Source organism: Ursus maritimus, unplaced genomic scaffold (assembly GCF_017311325.1).
Source record: "Ursus maritimus isolate PB19 unplaced genomic scaffold, ASM1731132v1 scaffold_2, whole genome shotgun sequence".
Lineage (NCBI taxonomy): Eukaryota > Metazoa > Chordata > Mammalia > Carnivora > Ursidae > Ursus > Ursus maritimus.
In genome coordinates, this window is record NW_024424452.1 from 41,655,606 (window position 1) to 41,668,325 (window position 12,720).

The window sequence follows — 12,720 nt, forward strand, 5'->3', positions numbered from 1 at the left end:
CCCCCCCCCCCGCCCCCGGCTCTTGTGCATGAGCTGTCTCTCTCTCTCTCTCAAATAAACAAAATCTTAACAAAAAGCCCCACACTCTGCACTCCGCCCCCTGGCCCAGGCTGCTATCGGCTCACCCAAAGTACTGTAGTCACCTCTGTCTGTCCCCTGTGTGCCTCCCTTGCCAGGTCATGTCCCTCCTCAGCATGACGGTCTGGTGCCATCCCCACCTCACTCAGAATAAAGTCCAAAAGCCATATGAGAGTCTACAGGGCCCCCTTCCTTCACCTCTGGTCTCACTTCCTACCTATCCACCCAGGCTACTTCCTGGCTGCTCTCACTCGTCCTCAGACACGTCAGGCAGCCTCCTACCGCAGGGCTTTTGTACCTGCTGTTCCCTTTGCCTAGAACGTTTTTCCTCTAGTTGTCTGCACGGTTCCTTCCCTTCCTTCATCCAGACCGCATTCAAATGTCCCCTTACTGGAGTAGCCTTCCCTGATGTCCCTACATAAAATAGCCCCAACCCTGTCACTCCCTGTCTTCTTAGCATGTGTTTGTCATTACTGGGCACATTATGGATTATGTGTTTATCTGTCTCACGGCATTGCTGTCTCCGCACTAGAATGTAGGCTCCAGGAGGCAGGGTTGTTTTGGTCAGTTGTTTCGGCTGGATTTCCAGTGCCCAGACCACCGCTTGGTGCATGGTGGTCCTCGGAACCGCCTGGCCACCCTCGGGGAGGTACTCCCTGACACGCTGCCCACCATGTGGGCCCAGTGCCACTCACTCCACATTTCCTCTCTTATCACACTTGATTGCTCTTACTAATCTGTCTTTGCTGCTGGTAAGTGAGCTCTGTGGGTTTGAGGCCCGTCTGTCTTGTCCACGGTTCTATTTCCAGGGCCTGCTGTGTACTCAGTAAATAGTCCTGACCCCGTGTGCCTGCTGTCTTTGTGTGGGTGGGCTGCTTCCTGGAGGACCCATCCCCTGGCATTCATCCCTCTCGAAGGGATTCCTGGGAGCACAGGATGGACAAGGGACCTATGGCTGGGTTGCAGGTTGGGATGAGAAGGCGGCTTCTGCAGCCGGGGTCCCTGGGGCTGGGGGCTGGGCGTACCTGGCGGACGAGAGGCTCTGTGAGCATCTCCCCGTAGGGGCTGAGCGGGCACGCCGTGTAGTGTTGCAGCAGGTCCTGCAGCCTCTCGTGGGCACTGTCCTCGCCCAGCACCACGTGGCGCCCATCTCGGAGCTGGGCCAGCAGAAAGTGGCGGCAGCGAGTCCGGCTCCTGGAGGGTGCCGTCGGATCAGAGCTGCTCACCGCTCACCGCTCACCGTGCCAGGCCCTCCCTCCCAGCCGGCCCCGCCCCTCTTGTGTCAGGAGCACCCAGCCCACCGGCCCGCCGCTGGGCGTTGCCTAAGCTGTCCCTGCTCCCACCTGTAGGTCAGCACGAAGGTCACAGCGCTCTCACTGAACCGGACCAAGTAGCACCCCTCGGGCTTGGGCTCCAGCAGCCTCTCAGCCTCCCTGTGGGCCATGGAGAAGGCTCTTCCAGCCTGGGGCATGTCTCCTCTCTCAGGCAGACCCCAACCCCCAGCCAGCGGGCTCAAGTGGGGAGGAGGGAGGGAATGGCAGACAGGACGTGGGTCTGCTGTCTCAAGCAGGGTCTGGAGAGCACAGCGGCCAGGGGTCCCACCCAGGAGATCTCCCAGCCCTGCATCTTCCTGCAGCCTCATCCTGGAGGGCTGCCTGGTGGGGGTGCCCTGGAGTGGTAATAGACTTGTAGATTTCCGAAGTCACAGGCTGAACTGGAAGAAGAGAAGCAAAGCTGAGAAATGCAGGAGGGACAGCCTACCAGGGAGACAAGGAAGAGCAGAGGCTGGAGAGGCAGGGAGGCTGGGAGACTGGGGGAAACATGAGACTGGAAGCCTAGAGATAGGAGTGAAGTGGAGGCCCCAGAGCAAGCAGGCTGCAGCCTCTGCAGGGACATGCCTCAGGACAGATGCCTCAGACACGGGCCGGGGAGCCTGCAGGACTCGGGGCTGGGCTTGCAGCCTCCATGCACTGCTGCTGGCCCCGGGGCCCAGGACTTGCCCTACGCCTCTCTGGGCCCCTTTCCGCCACTGTGACTCACCTCCGGGTGATGAAGCCGTGGAACCAGGCGGGGGCTGCCCCGTGCTGCAGGAGCCAGTGGGCCTGGGTCTTCTGGAACCAAGCCCGGGTCTCAGCCTGCAGGGACTGGCCTTCCTCGAGCACCTCCTCAGCTTTCCCAGCATCCTCTGGGCTGGAGGCAGCCCCTGGGGGTTGAGGTGATGCCTGCAACGGGGGAAAGTTCAAGAAGGGGGAAATAGCCCTGATTCGTGGGCTTCCTCCTGATGCCAGCCAGCCTCCAGCCCAGGTGCCCATTTTAGGCTATAGCTGCCCAGAATGTGCCTCTCGGGGTCCAGCTTAAAACCCCTCCTTCAGTTCCACCTGCTTTGGTTTCCAGGGAATTTCTGTCCACTTCACTCTGGGCCTGAAGGCCTTTAACCCAGTCACAGTGAGCTCTTAACCTGAGCTTACACGAGGGTGAGGCCTTCAGAAGGACAGGAAATCATTCCCTGGCCTGCAGGCCGAGGCCCATGATGGTGCCTATCAGCCCAGAAGACAGAATGAGGGAGGGCTCACCCTCCCCTGGGAGGGGCTGGGCTGGATCATGGGGAGGACTTCCTAACGGCCCGCTGGGTGAGAGGGGCTGAGGCCCGGATGCGCTGGGCAGGTGAACACCACGGACAGAGGTGCAGATGCCTGTTTCTGGGACTCTGTACCCTGTACCCTGGTCACCCGCAGACTCGGCCCCAGCGTCCGAGGGACAGTGAGGGGACACTATAGCGTGAGGGAGATGCTCCCCATCTCCCCACCCCACCCCCCGGTGCCCTAGCCCTGGTGGCAGCCCCAGATCAATCCTGCTTTCTCCCTGTTGGTCTTTGTCCATCTGCAAATCCTCACAGGTGGGGGGATGGGAGCCAAGGTGGATGCTGTGCCAGCCGGGGTCCCACTCACAGCAGCGTGGACGGCTGGGACCCTGGGGCCGAGCGGGGCCTCCTCAGCCTTCAGGGCCTGGAGTCTGGGCCCCTGAAGCAAGCCCACGTCCTGGCAGCTCCTGTGGGACAGTTCCACGGGCTGGAAGGTGCTGAAGGTAGGCGCAGGGGCTTTGCCGCTTCCTGTTAGCACAAAGAGGACAGCTGGGGTTTCTTGGGACGGACTGCCTCTCCCCCAGCCTCCCAGGGGCCTCTCGTGCTTCTGACCAGGGACCTAGAGGACAGGGACAGTCACCAGAGGAGAAATGCAGGGAGGGCCACAGGGGGTCTCTCAACGGGGAGGAGTAAGGAGCCCAGGAGTCCCTGGCTGGCCAGGGAGACGGGTGTGGGGGAGCAGAGATGCCCACGGTGAGGGGTGCGGGGTGCGGGAGGTGGCGTGACCTCTCTCTGTGGCCAAGATCCTCTGCCCCCCGGGCCTCGTCGTCCTGCTCCCTCCTCTCTGAGAAGCACTCAGCAGACCCAGCCACCTATGCCCCCAGGGCGGAGTGGACTGGCGCCGGAGAAGGAGAAGGAGCCGTGGGCACCCTGCCAGTCGGCTGTGCCAGCTCTGGCTCGGGGCGGGGCCCTTCACCCCTGAAGTGGGAGCTCAGGCCTGGAGACGGCAGGGGTCGTGGGGGTCTGGATGTCCCTCCACCCACAGTCTCCGACCTCACACTTACCTTGGAGGCATATCTGGGCCAGGGGGAACTCCATGGGGCCCGGCCTGGGAACGGAGCCCCCACAGCAGGGTGTGTGTCTGTGCTCTGGAAAGATGTGCACACTCAGCAACTCATCTCTCTCACCCCGGGCCCCGAGGGCAGGAAATGTCGCCTTACCCACAGCCCTAGCCCTGGCAGAGGACCCGCGTCATGGAAAGCCGTAAGACACTTGTCCCTCCCCCGGAAGCCAGACCGCTGCAGGTGGTGGTGGGTATTTGTGTCATTCTGCGCTCAGGCTTTGGGAAGTCCTGACTGCCATCTGACTTCAATCCCTCCTGTTTCTCCCTCCAATCCTTCACTCCAGACCAGGACTCCCTTTTCTCCCTCTGCCTCCCTCCCTGTCTCTCCCTCAGCTTCGGTTCTGAGCAGTAGCAATGGGGATGTCAGCCTCAAAAGGATAAGCCCTAATAAGGGACTGGGCTTTGGGCTCCTGGGAGATTCCTACACAGGATTATGCTCTTAGGATACATGAGGAGTGAAGGGGGCAGGGTTGCAACAGGAAGGATGTGGGGCAGACCTCTGGAAGACTTTTTGAATTCATAGGAAATCTGTGAGATAAAGGGGTGGGAGGGAGGGGGCCTGGCTTCCCCTTCCAGCAGATAACGAAGCTGGGTTAGGGCAAAACCCAGCAATCCTGGGGGAAGGAGGGACAGTCCTGGGGGAGCAGGTGCTGATCAGAAGCAGCATTAGTAGCAGTAATTGTAACATCGATGCTGACTTCTTAAAGTCGCGGTGTGCTTATACTTCCTGCCACACCAGAGACCAATCCCATTGCTGTCTCATTTGATGCTCTCCAGTAAAGGGACAGGGAACATTACCCCCATTTCCCAGAAGGGTACACTGAAGCTCAGAGAAGTTATGTGCCCTGGCCAGGTGTTCCAGCGTCTCAGAAGTTGAAATTAGAAACTAGATCTTCCTTTACTAATTTCACCATGATTTATGCCAACGGTCCAGGACTAAGTGCCAGGCACTGTTCTTGGTGCCAAGAACCCAGAGAGCAAAAGGATCTTGCCTCAAGGTGTCAGGTGGGGGAGCCGGGCCTGCCAACAGATGCTCCCCGCGAGGACGCGGTGGTGAGGGCTGGCGCTGCGGGAGCCCGGCTGGCCTGGCGCGCATGCGTGCGTGGGGCGCTGGGACCTCAGAGGAGGGTGAGCGGAGTCATGGAGGGAGAGTAGGGTGGAAGAAGGTGGGCAGAGGCGTTTCTAGAAGTGGCACTAGCATTGCAAATGCGTGTACGAGGGAATGGGCACGGCGTGCGGGCAGGTGCAGGGGAGTGTGTGGTCGGGGCTGGGCTGGCTTCGGGGCTGCCGCGTTGGTTCCTGGAGCTCGGTTGTCTGCTGCCCTGTGCCCAGGAAGGAGCCTGGACGCCTGGCTTACAGCCCGAAGAGCTACTTGCCCACCAGCTCCGGGCAGGGGAGTGCTTTCCGGCCCAGACCCCAGGGCCTCACCTCCCCCAGCTGCCTGCTCCCTCCTCCTGAAACACTGTGGCCTTAACCAGCTCCCAGACCCCAGGGGTTGGCGATGAGACTGAGAGGTGCCCTGGACATCTTCCCCAGACCCCTCCCTGTACTGTGATGGCCCGTCGGAGGCCGGTTCTCCGCTCCGAGCTGCCGCGTGGCTGGCTCTGCTCAGCACAGCCCCATCCTGGAAACCCTGCCCGCCACTCTGATGCGCTTTGCGACAATTGCAACAGAAGCATTTTTCACCTTTCAAATGGAGTCCCTCCCACGCTCTTTGTCTGGAGGCCTGGGCCCAGGCAGGTGCAGGGATCTCTGAGACCCAGGTACAGCTCACCCTCCCACCGCAGCTCTGTCCCAGTGCAGACCGGCTCTCTCGTCGGATGGAGGGTGTTGGGAGAGGCTTAGTCTCTCTGAGGCTGTGACTTTCTGTCCCCTTTACCTGTGTGTTCATCCCCCTCTACCCTCGTGCCAGGGTCAGCCTGGGCAATCGCTCCATCCCTCCAAGCTTCAGGCGCCCCATCTGGGAACTGGGGCGAGAACACCTCTCTGGAGGGGTGGCTGTGGGATCCCCCCAGTAAGCAGGTGCTGAGCCCGCAGAGGGTCTGTCTGACACAGAGGAGTGGCTCAAGGGCGGCTTCCCGTCTTTCCTGCCAGCTCCTGGCACTGTGAGGGGCCCCGTCAAGCACTGTCCCCTTCTGCTGGGGCAAAGTCAGGCTGCAGGCCTCCCCTCTGGCTGGGCTTGTGGAGGCTGGGGTCTGGGAGCCCCTCAGCCCTGCACGCCGCTGGGCAGAGATCAAGATGGTTTGTATGGTGCCCCCCGCCCCCTGCCCCAGGCCGCTTTCTCTGAGGCCCCACATGTATTAGTCTGAGCTGTCGTAATGAAATACCACAGACTGGGGGGCATAAACGACAGAAGTTGATTTTCTCACTGTTCTGGAGTCTGGAATTCCAAGGTCAAGGTGCCAGCAGGGTTGGTTTCTGGTGAGAACTCTCTTCCTGGCCTGCAGATGGCTGCCTCCTTGCTGTGTCCTCACACGGCCCGTCCTCTGCACACGTGCAGGGCAGCTGGGGGACTCTCCCCGGTGTCTCTCCCTCTCCTCACAGGGACGCCCATCCTAGCCAATCGGGACCCCACCCTGATGACCCCTTTTAACCGTAATTACTTCTTTAAAGGCCCTACCTCCCCATATAGTAGCAGCGGGGGTTAGGGCTTCAATATACGAGTTTTGAGGGGACGGGATACCGTCCACACACCGAATGTCAAAGCCCGTCCTCTCCCCGCGAGGAGCTGGCCTCCTAAGGCGGGCAGATACTACTCGGCAATTCAAAGCCGTCATGCCCAGAGCCATGTTCATCCTCCAGGGCCTCAGGGGACAGAGCTGCCTTCTGACAGGGGTGACAGGGCGTGGAGGCCAAGAGGCGAGGGCAGGGGCGCCTGGGTGGCGCAGTTGTTGAGCGTCTGCCTTCGGCTCAGGGCGTGATCCCGGCGTTCTGGGATCGAGCCCCACATCAGGCTCCTCTGCTAGGAGCCTGCTTCTTCCTGTCCCACTCCCCCTGCTTGTGTTCCCTCTCTCGCTGGCTGTCTCTCTCTCTGTCAAATAAATAAATAAACTCTTTAAAAAAAAAAGAGAGAGGAGGGCAGTTTCAGGGGGCATGCGGCTTGGGCTGTGCTGAGAAGGCGTGGGTGAATGTCCTACTGCCCAAAGCCGTCTGTGGATCTGGTGCAGGCCCATCGAGATTCCAGTGGCACTTTTCACAGAAGTAGAACGAACAATTCTAAAATGTGTACGGGATCACAAAGACTCCGAGTTGCCAAGACAATCTTGAGAAAGAACAAAGCTGCAGGCATCATGCTTCCTGATTTCAAACTGTATCATGAAACTGCCGTGATCAGAGCAGAATGGTGCTGGTCTGGCACAGACGCCCAGCTCCAGGGGCAGAAGAGCGAGGCTGGAGGTAACCCGAGCACTTACGGCCAATCAGTGTATGACCAAGGAGCCAAGATACGCACGGGGTGGGGGGGCGGTCCCGTCAATAAGTGATGTTGGGATACTGGACAGAATGAGACTGGACCCCGATCTAATGCCATCAACAAAAATTAACCCAAAATGGGTTAAAGAGGGGCGCCTGGGGGGCTCAGTCGATGAAGTGTCTGACTTCGGCTCAGGTCATGATCCCAGAGTTGTGGGATCGAGTTCCGCATCGGGCTCCCTGCTCTGAGGGGAGTCTGCTTCTCCCTCTGCCCCTCACCCCTGCTCGTGTGCTCTGTCTCTCTCTCAAATAAATAAATAAAATCTTTAAAAAAATGGATTAAAGACCTGAGATTAAAAGCATAGGACTTGAAACCATATAACTCCTAGAAAACTGAAGTGCTAAGCTCCTTGACATCAGTCTTGGGGATAGCTTTACGGGCTTCACCCCCAAAACAGAGGCAACAACAGCAAAACCAACCACGTGGGACTCAGCGAACTAAAAAGCTTCTGCACAGCAGGAAACCACCAACAAAATGAAGAGGTAGCCTACTGGATGGGAGAAAATATTTGCAAATCCTATCTCTGCTAAGGGATTAAGATAAAAAATATATAAAGAACTCCTAACACTCTACAGCAAATAGCCAAGCAATCTGATTAAAACATGGGCCGAGGATCTGGATGGATATTTTCCCGAAGAAGACAGACAGACAGTCAGCAGCGTCCGTGGAAAGCTTGCTCCGCGCTGGAGCCCGTGAGATAAGTAAGACCGAGGGCGGGGGAGATACACAGGCAAACCAACTCCTGTGATTGGGAATGATAGGTATAGGGGCGCCTGAGTGGCGCAGTCGTTAAGCGTCTGCCTTTGTAAGGGCGTGATCCTGGAGTCCTGGGATCGAGCCCCACATCGGGCTCCTCTGCTGGGAGCCTGCTTCTTCCTCTCCCACTCCCCCTGCTTGTGTTCCCTCTCTCACTGGCTGTCTCTATCTCTGTCAAATAAGTCAATAAATAAAATCTTAAAAAAAAAAAAAAAAGAATGATAGGAATTAACTAGAAGCCGGGGTGGGGGGGTGGGGAGTGGGCCACTCTGCCTGTAGCCAGGTTTCACGAGGCCAAGAAAACTTTCAGAGAGGAGGTGGTCACTGAGGGAGTGGGTTTACGGGTGAACAGGTGATCTTCAGGATAAAGTAGCAGGGATGGGTAGAGGAGGGTGGAGGGGGAAGTGGTTGAGGATGTGGGGCCCTGAGCCCCTGAGTCCTCTGGACATGAGTGAGCGGGAAGGGTAGGGAGCCCTGGGGGACCAAGTGGAGGGGTGCTAGCTGGGGCGCTTTGTCTTTGGCTACTGGGCACTGTGGAGCCATGGGGGGCTCCCAGCCGGGGAGCGGTGAGGTGGGACAGGTCCTTGCTCAGCCCGTGGCAGCTGTCCTGGGGCGCTTGACCAGCACTGTGCGCCCCTCGAGGGCAGGGCGCGGCCTCTGCTCATTGCTGTGAGTCCTCCACCCACGGCAGGACCGACTCTCCCCGGCCCCGTGGATTCCGCGTGTGCTTAAGGGCGTTTGACGCTGGGGCCAGACGGTTGTACCAGACACCTTCCTGCCCCTAAGGACCTCCTCGCAGCCCTCCCCAGGGTCCCCCAGCGCAGGGTGGGCCACCTGGTCCACAGCGAGTCGTGGCGGGGACACGCGACGATGGCTTCGGGCTTTGAATCCCAGCTCTGCCATTTATTAGTTACGGGACTTTGGGCAAATCATTTCACTTCCTCGGGCCTCAGTGTCCCGATCTGCCCAACGTCAGGCGTAGTATGAAGCCCGTCACATTGTTCCCTGTGCGAGAGCGCGGACCGCGTGTAGACCTGTAGTAGGTGCTCAGTGCCTTTTAGGAACGACAGACAACCACAGGAGATGATAGCCACCAGGGGAGCCGCTCACTCACCTCTGGCCTCCCAGCCCCCACCCCTGCTTGTTTACTCGGTCGCTGCAGTCCGGGCTTCAGCTGCAAACCGCATTTCACAGACTTCTGTGCTAGCGGGTCTCTGTTAGTTTCTGCCGATGGGGAGGTCCACTGGGGGGGGGCAGGGGACCGGCTTCTTCCTGTTTGCTTGCTTTCCATGTTCCTCCAGCTCCAGCTGGACAGCACGGCTGCGCCCAGAGCTGGACCCCACCTCTGAGTTTCTAGACCTTGACAAGCCCCACCTCACCTGCTCCTTCTCACAGCCTGGAGGTGGGAGCGTCTTCCTGCGGTATCGGGGTTACTTAGTGTGTTCCCTTTTGGCTTCCGGCCTCCCATACCAGTGAGGTCAACCCCTTATCTTCAGCACTGCTTGTGGAAATACAGAGTTTCTTTTTCCCGAGGCCACCCCTGATGGCAGCGCCCTGGTCGGCTGGCCGCAGGTGCGGAGTGCGCCGCGGATGGTGCCAGGACCAGAAAGGGCGTGAAGAAGAGCTCAGCCCACAGGTGGGGCCAGGGGATGGGTCACACGTGGAGGCAAGTCCCAGGGGCACGCTGGTGGGAAGAGTCCAGACCGATCGAAAAGTGGGGTTTGTACTGGGTTTGGCGGGTCAGGATGCTGGAAAAGCAGGTTGCAGCGAGACGTGGAAGGCTTCCATGCAGGGCAGATGAAATGTAGAGAGGAAGATGGGGACCCTAGGATGGGATGGCAGGGACAGTTGCTCTCAGCCCTTGGCAGGGTGAGGGTGGAAGAGGTTAGACCTCCAGGAACTGGCTGTGTGAGGTTGGGCAGGTCATCTGGCCCCTCAGATCATTGATGCCATCCTCTCTTTTAAACACACACACACACACACACTCTTGCTCTCTCTCTCTCTTGTCGAAATAGAAAGTTCTTTGCCAGCGTGAGGACTTAATGGTGTTAGATGCTATTCTGAGTAAGTGAGAGGGGAAGGAGTTCCCCCCCTCCCCCGCCACTGAGGGTATTTCCAGACTGGGAAAGAGAGGAGGTCGGGAGCCCAGTGGGGAAGAAGGTGCGGGGGGGCCCCAAGGGGTGTGGTGGCCCACACTCGGCCTGGGAGGAGAGGGTGGGCAGGGCGTGGGAAGCCACGGGAGAGGAAGTCACAGTGGGTCTCCCTGGTGAAGAAGCATGGGAAACCAGGTGGGGGAGGTCCTGTCGGGTTGAGGGGGGAAGGTGCCCTCACTTTTTGTGGCCCCAAAGTCACTGCGAGCGGAGAGCTGTTGGCGCAGAGTTGCCCAGCGTCTCTGAGAAGTGCCGCTTTCTCCATCTCCTGCCATTTTATATCTTTCCAGGTAGAAGACGTCAGGGGGCTAAAGAAGCATGCCATCATCCTAAATTCATGAAGCGGACCTCGGCCCCGCCCAGACCATGGAGGAAACAATGTTCGTGGAGAATATGTATGGCTCAGACGTCGTGGCGCCCGAGCAAGTAGAGAGAGGGTGAACCGGGCCGCAGGTCTGACCTCACCCATCCCGAGCCTCGGACCTCAGACCCCTGCACCGGGAGACTCCTCTTAAAAGGAAACTGCTTGTTTTTCACTATGTACGTGATGTATGTTCTTTAACAAACACACGGAGAAGATACAGATAAGCAAAAAGAAGGCTTGCCCTCCACGACCCCATCTCCCAGCTGGATATTGGCACTTCCAGGTGTTTTCTGGGTTGGTACACGGAAATGCAAGACACGGCATTCGCACAATTTGTCACCTGGGCTTTTCACTCTGTAGCTCCTCGTGGCCACCCTTCCGTGGCACTAAATGTGCTTCTGCAGCGGCTTTCAAACGATACCGCGATGGGACAACAGTGGCCATTGGTGTAGGGCTCTCCAGCTCACCGGGCGCTTGGCGTTCGTGATTTGGTTTCAGCCCTCGACCCTCCTTCCCTGGGGGCTCTCCCTTAGGTAAGGCTGCTGCCAAGAGGGGCCACCTTGCCTCCTGTCCCAGACTTTCACAGCCCACCTTCTTTCGTCCTGCGTCAGGGGCAACACGGGCTGCGCCCCTGCCCCCAGCTCCCCATCTTCCTGCCTGACCAAGATGCACGACCTTTTGCGCACACTCTCTCCTTCCTCTGCCTCCCGGAGAGGAAGAGGCCTCGTCTCATTTTCTTGAGAGTCCTTCTTCAGAGTCTCGGGATGTCTTCCCTGCTGCCACCTAGTCTTCTGGGCACCCTCCATCCGCCCCCTCTCCCTGCACCCCTGCCCACTTCCCCTCCTCCAGTTCTGCACAAGGAACAGTGTGACACCGCTCGGGAGGGTGGGGACCCGAGAGGCCCTCTGCCCCTGCATCTCTGGAAGTGACAAGGCAGAAAGTGTCCCTGTTGTTGCTCAAAAGTGGAGAGGGGAGGGAAGAGGTCAGGGGTAGCCCCTAAGCTTATACTGCGTGCAGAGACAGGTTCGGGGCTCCCGTCCCCAGCCCCCCAGCACCCATCCTCTCCCATCCTGACATGTGAGAAGGCCTCTGTGGTTCAGAGCCGCAGCCGCCGGGGGGTGTTGGTGGGGAGAGAGGCAGGAAGAAACATCTCGTGCCCTGAAATGAGCGCCCCCCTCCTAGGATTTCAGTCACCATCTTTGTGCTGATGGTGAAGAAGCACTTGCTTCCTCCCAGGGCCCCCCTCTCTTCTCTCCCGTGCTGCGGCTGGAGCAATACAGGTGGGGAGAGTGGCTCCTGGCCTGCTCAGTCCAAGAAGCCAAACCGTTCACATGTCCTGGCTTCCCAGGAACCGAATGAGGGAACATCCAACATCCAGCACTGGGGCCAAGATGACTACGACATCTACTGTGGGCCACCATTCTGGGGTGGGGGCTAGTCTCCTGGCCTTGGGGAAGGGCAGATACCCTTGAGGTAGGGCGGGGCGCTCCCCTGCCCCTCACCGCACCCACTCTGAACCCCACGTCCCACGGCCACAGCAAGGACGTTGGAACTCTGCCATGCAGCCCCTTTGAGACCCCTTCTTCTGTCAGGCACCAAGGGGTAGCTGAAGACTTGTTCTCAAGCTCCTGACTGTGCTCCCATGGGCTCACCAAGGGCCTCCACCTGCTTGTCTTTGGACGTGGAGTACAGCGTTCTTGTGAAGCTCTCTTTCTTCAACTTTCAGTCCCTTCGTTCAGCCTGTCCACAGCCAGATGACCAGCACTTGTGGCGCAGGCAGTACCCAGCGCTGTGCAGGGTAGGGGTATGGGTGGCGGGGAGAGGGCTTGACTCCACTGCGGCCGTCGGGGCCTGTGTGCTCTGTGTGAGGGTGTGGGTCTCCCCCTGGGGCTCCTGTGTGGAGCGTCCCTCCCTTCTCCTCTGGGGGAGGCCGGCAGAGACCAGCGCCCCAGGGGAGAGAACCCCCGCCCCCGCACTCCCTTCCTCCTAAGCTGTGGTTCTACCAGCAACCATTAGGGGTCACTGTTGCTTCAGCCACCAGGGACAGGCAGGGTCAAGGCAGGCGTCCAGCGGGACTGGGGGTCCTTGCCGCCCACCCTGACCCTGGCAGGGCAGGGCACAGGCGTTGTAATCGCTATCGCAGAAACGGTGTCACACCGACTCTCCCCAGGCTCCGCGTGTGTTTCTACCAGCAAC

At 59.2% G+C, this 12,720-nt stretch overlaps 1 protein-coding gene and 1 long non-coding RNA gene across 6 annotated transcripts in view; one reads left to right on the forward strand and one right to left on the reverse strand.

The window, feature by feature from the left end:
* The window catches only part of SH2D2A (SH2 domain containing 2A), a 9,279-nt gene extending 5,401 nt beyond the window's left edge, over positions 1-3,878 (reverse strand). For 3 of the 5 annotated variants that reach the window (XM_040635829.1, XM_040635832.1, XM_008696537.2), the window contains exons 1-5: positions 3,724-3,878; positions 2,973-3,187; positions 2,119-2,300; positions 1,422-1,511; positions 1,104-1,272 (exon numbers count right to left, since the gene is read on the reverse strand). In XM_040635829.1, the coding sequence (XP_040491763.1) occupies positions 1,104-1,272; positions 1,422-1,511; positions 2,119-2,300; positions 2,973-3,187; positions 3,724-3,757 (690 nt within the window). In that variant the 5' untranslated portion in view covers positions 3,758-3,878. The remainder of the gene's footprint in view (positions 1-1,103; positions 1,273-1,421; positions 1,512-2,118; positions 2,301-2,972; positions 3,188-3,723) is intronic. The other 2 variants (XM_040635831.1, XM_040635830.1) reach the window with 1 other exon arrangement.
* A 4,537-nt stretch (positions 3,879-8,415) lies between these two features.
* Positions 8,416-12,226, forward strand: LOC103668334. Its single transcript, XR_569984.2, has 2 exons — positions 8,416-9,646; positions 10,451-12,226. It is a non-coding gene; the product is annotated as an uncharacterized LOC103668334 (long non-coding RNA).
* Positions 12,227-12,720: the final 494 nt, after the last annotated feature.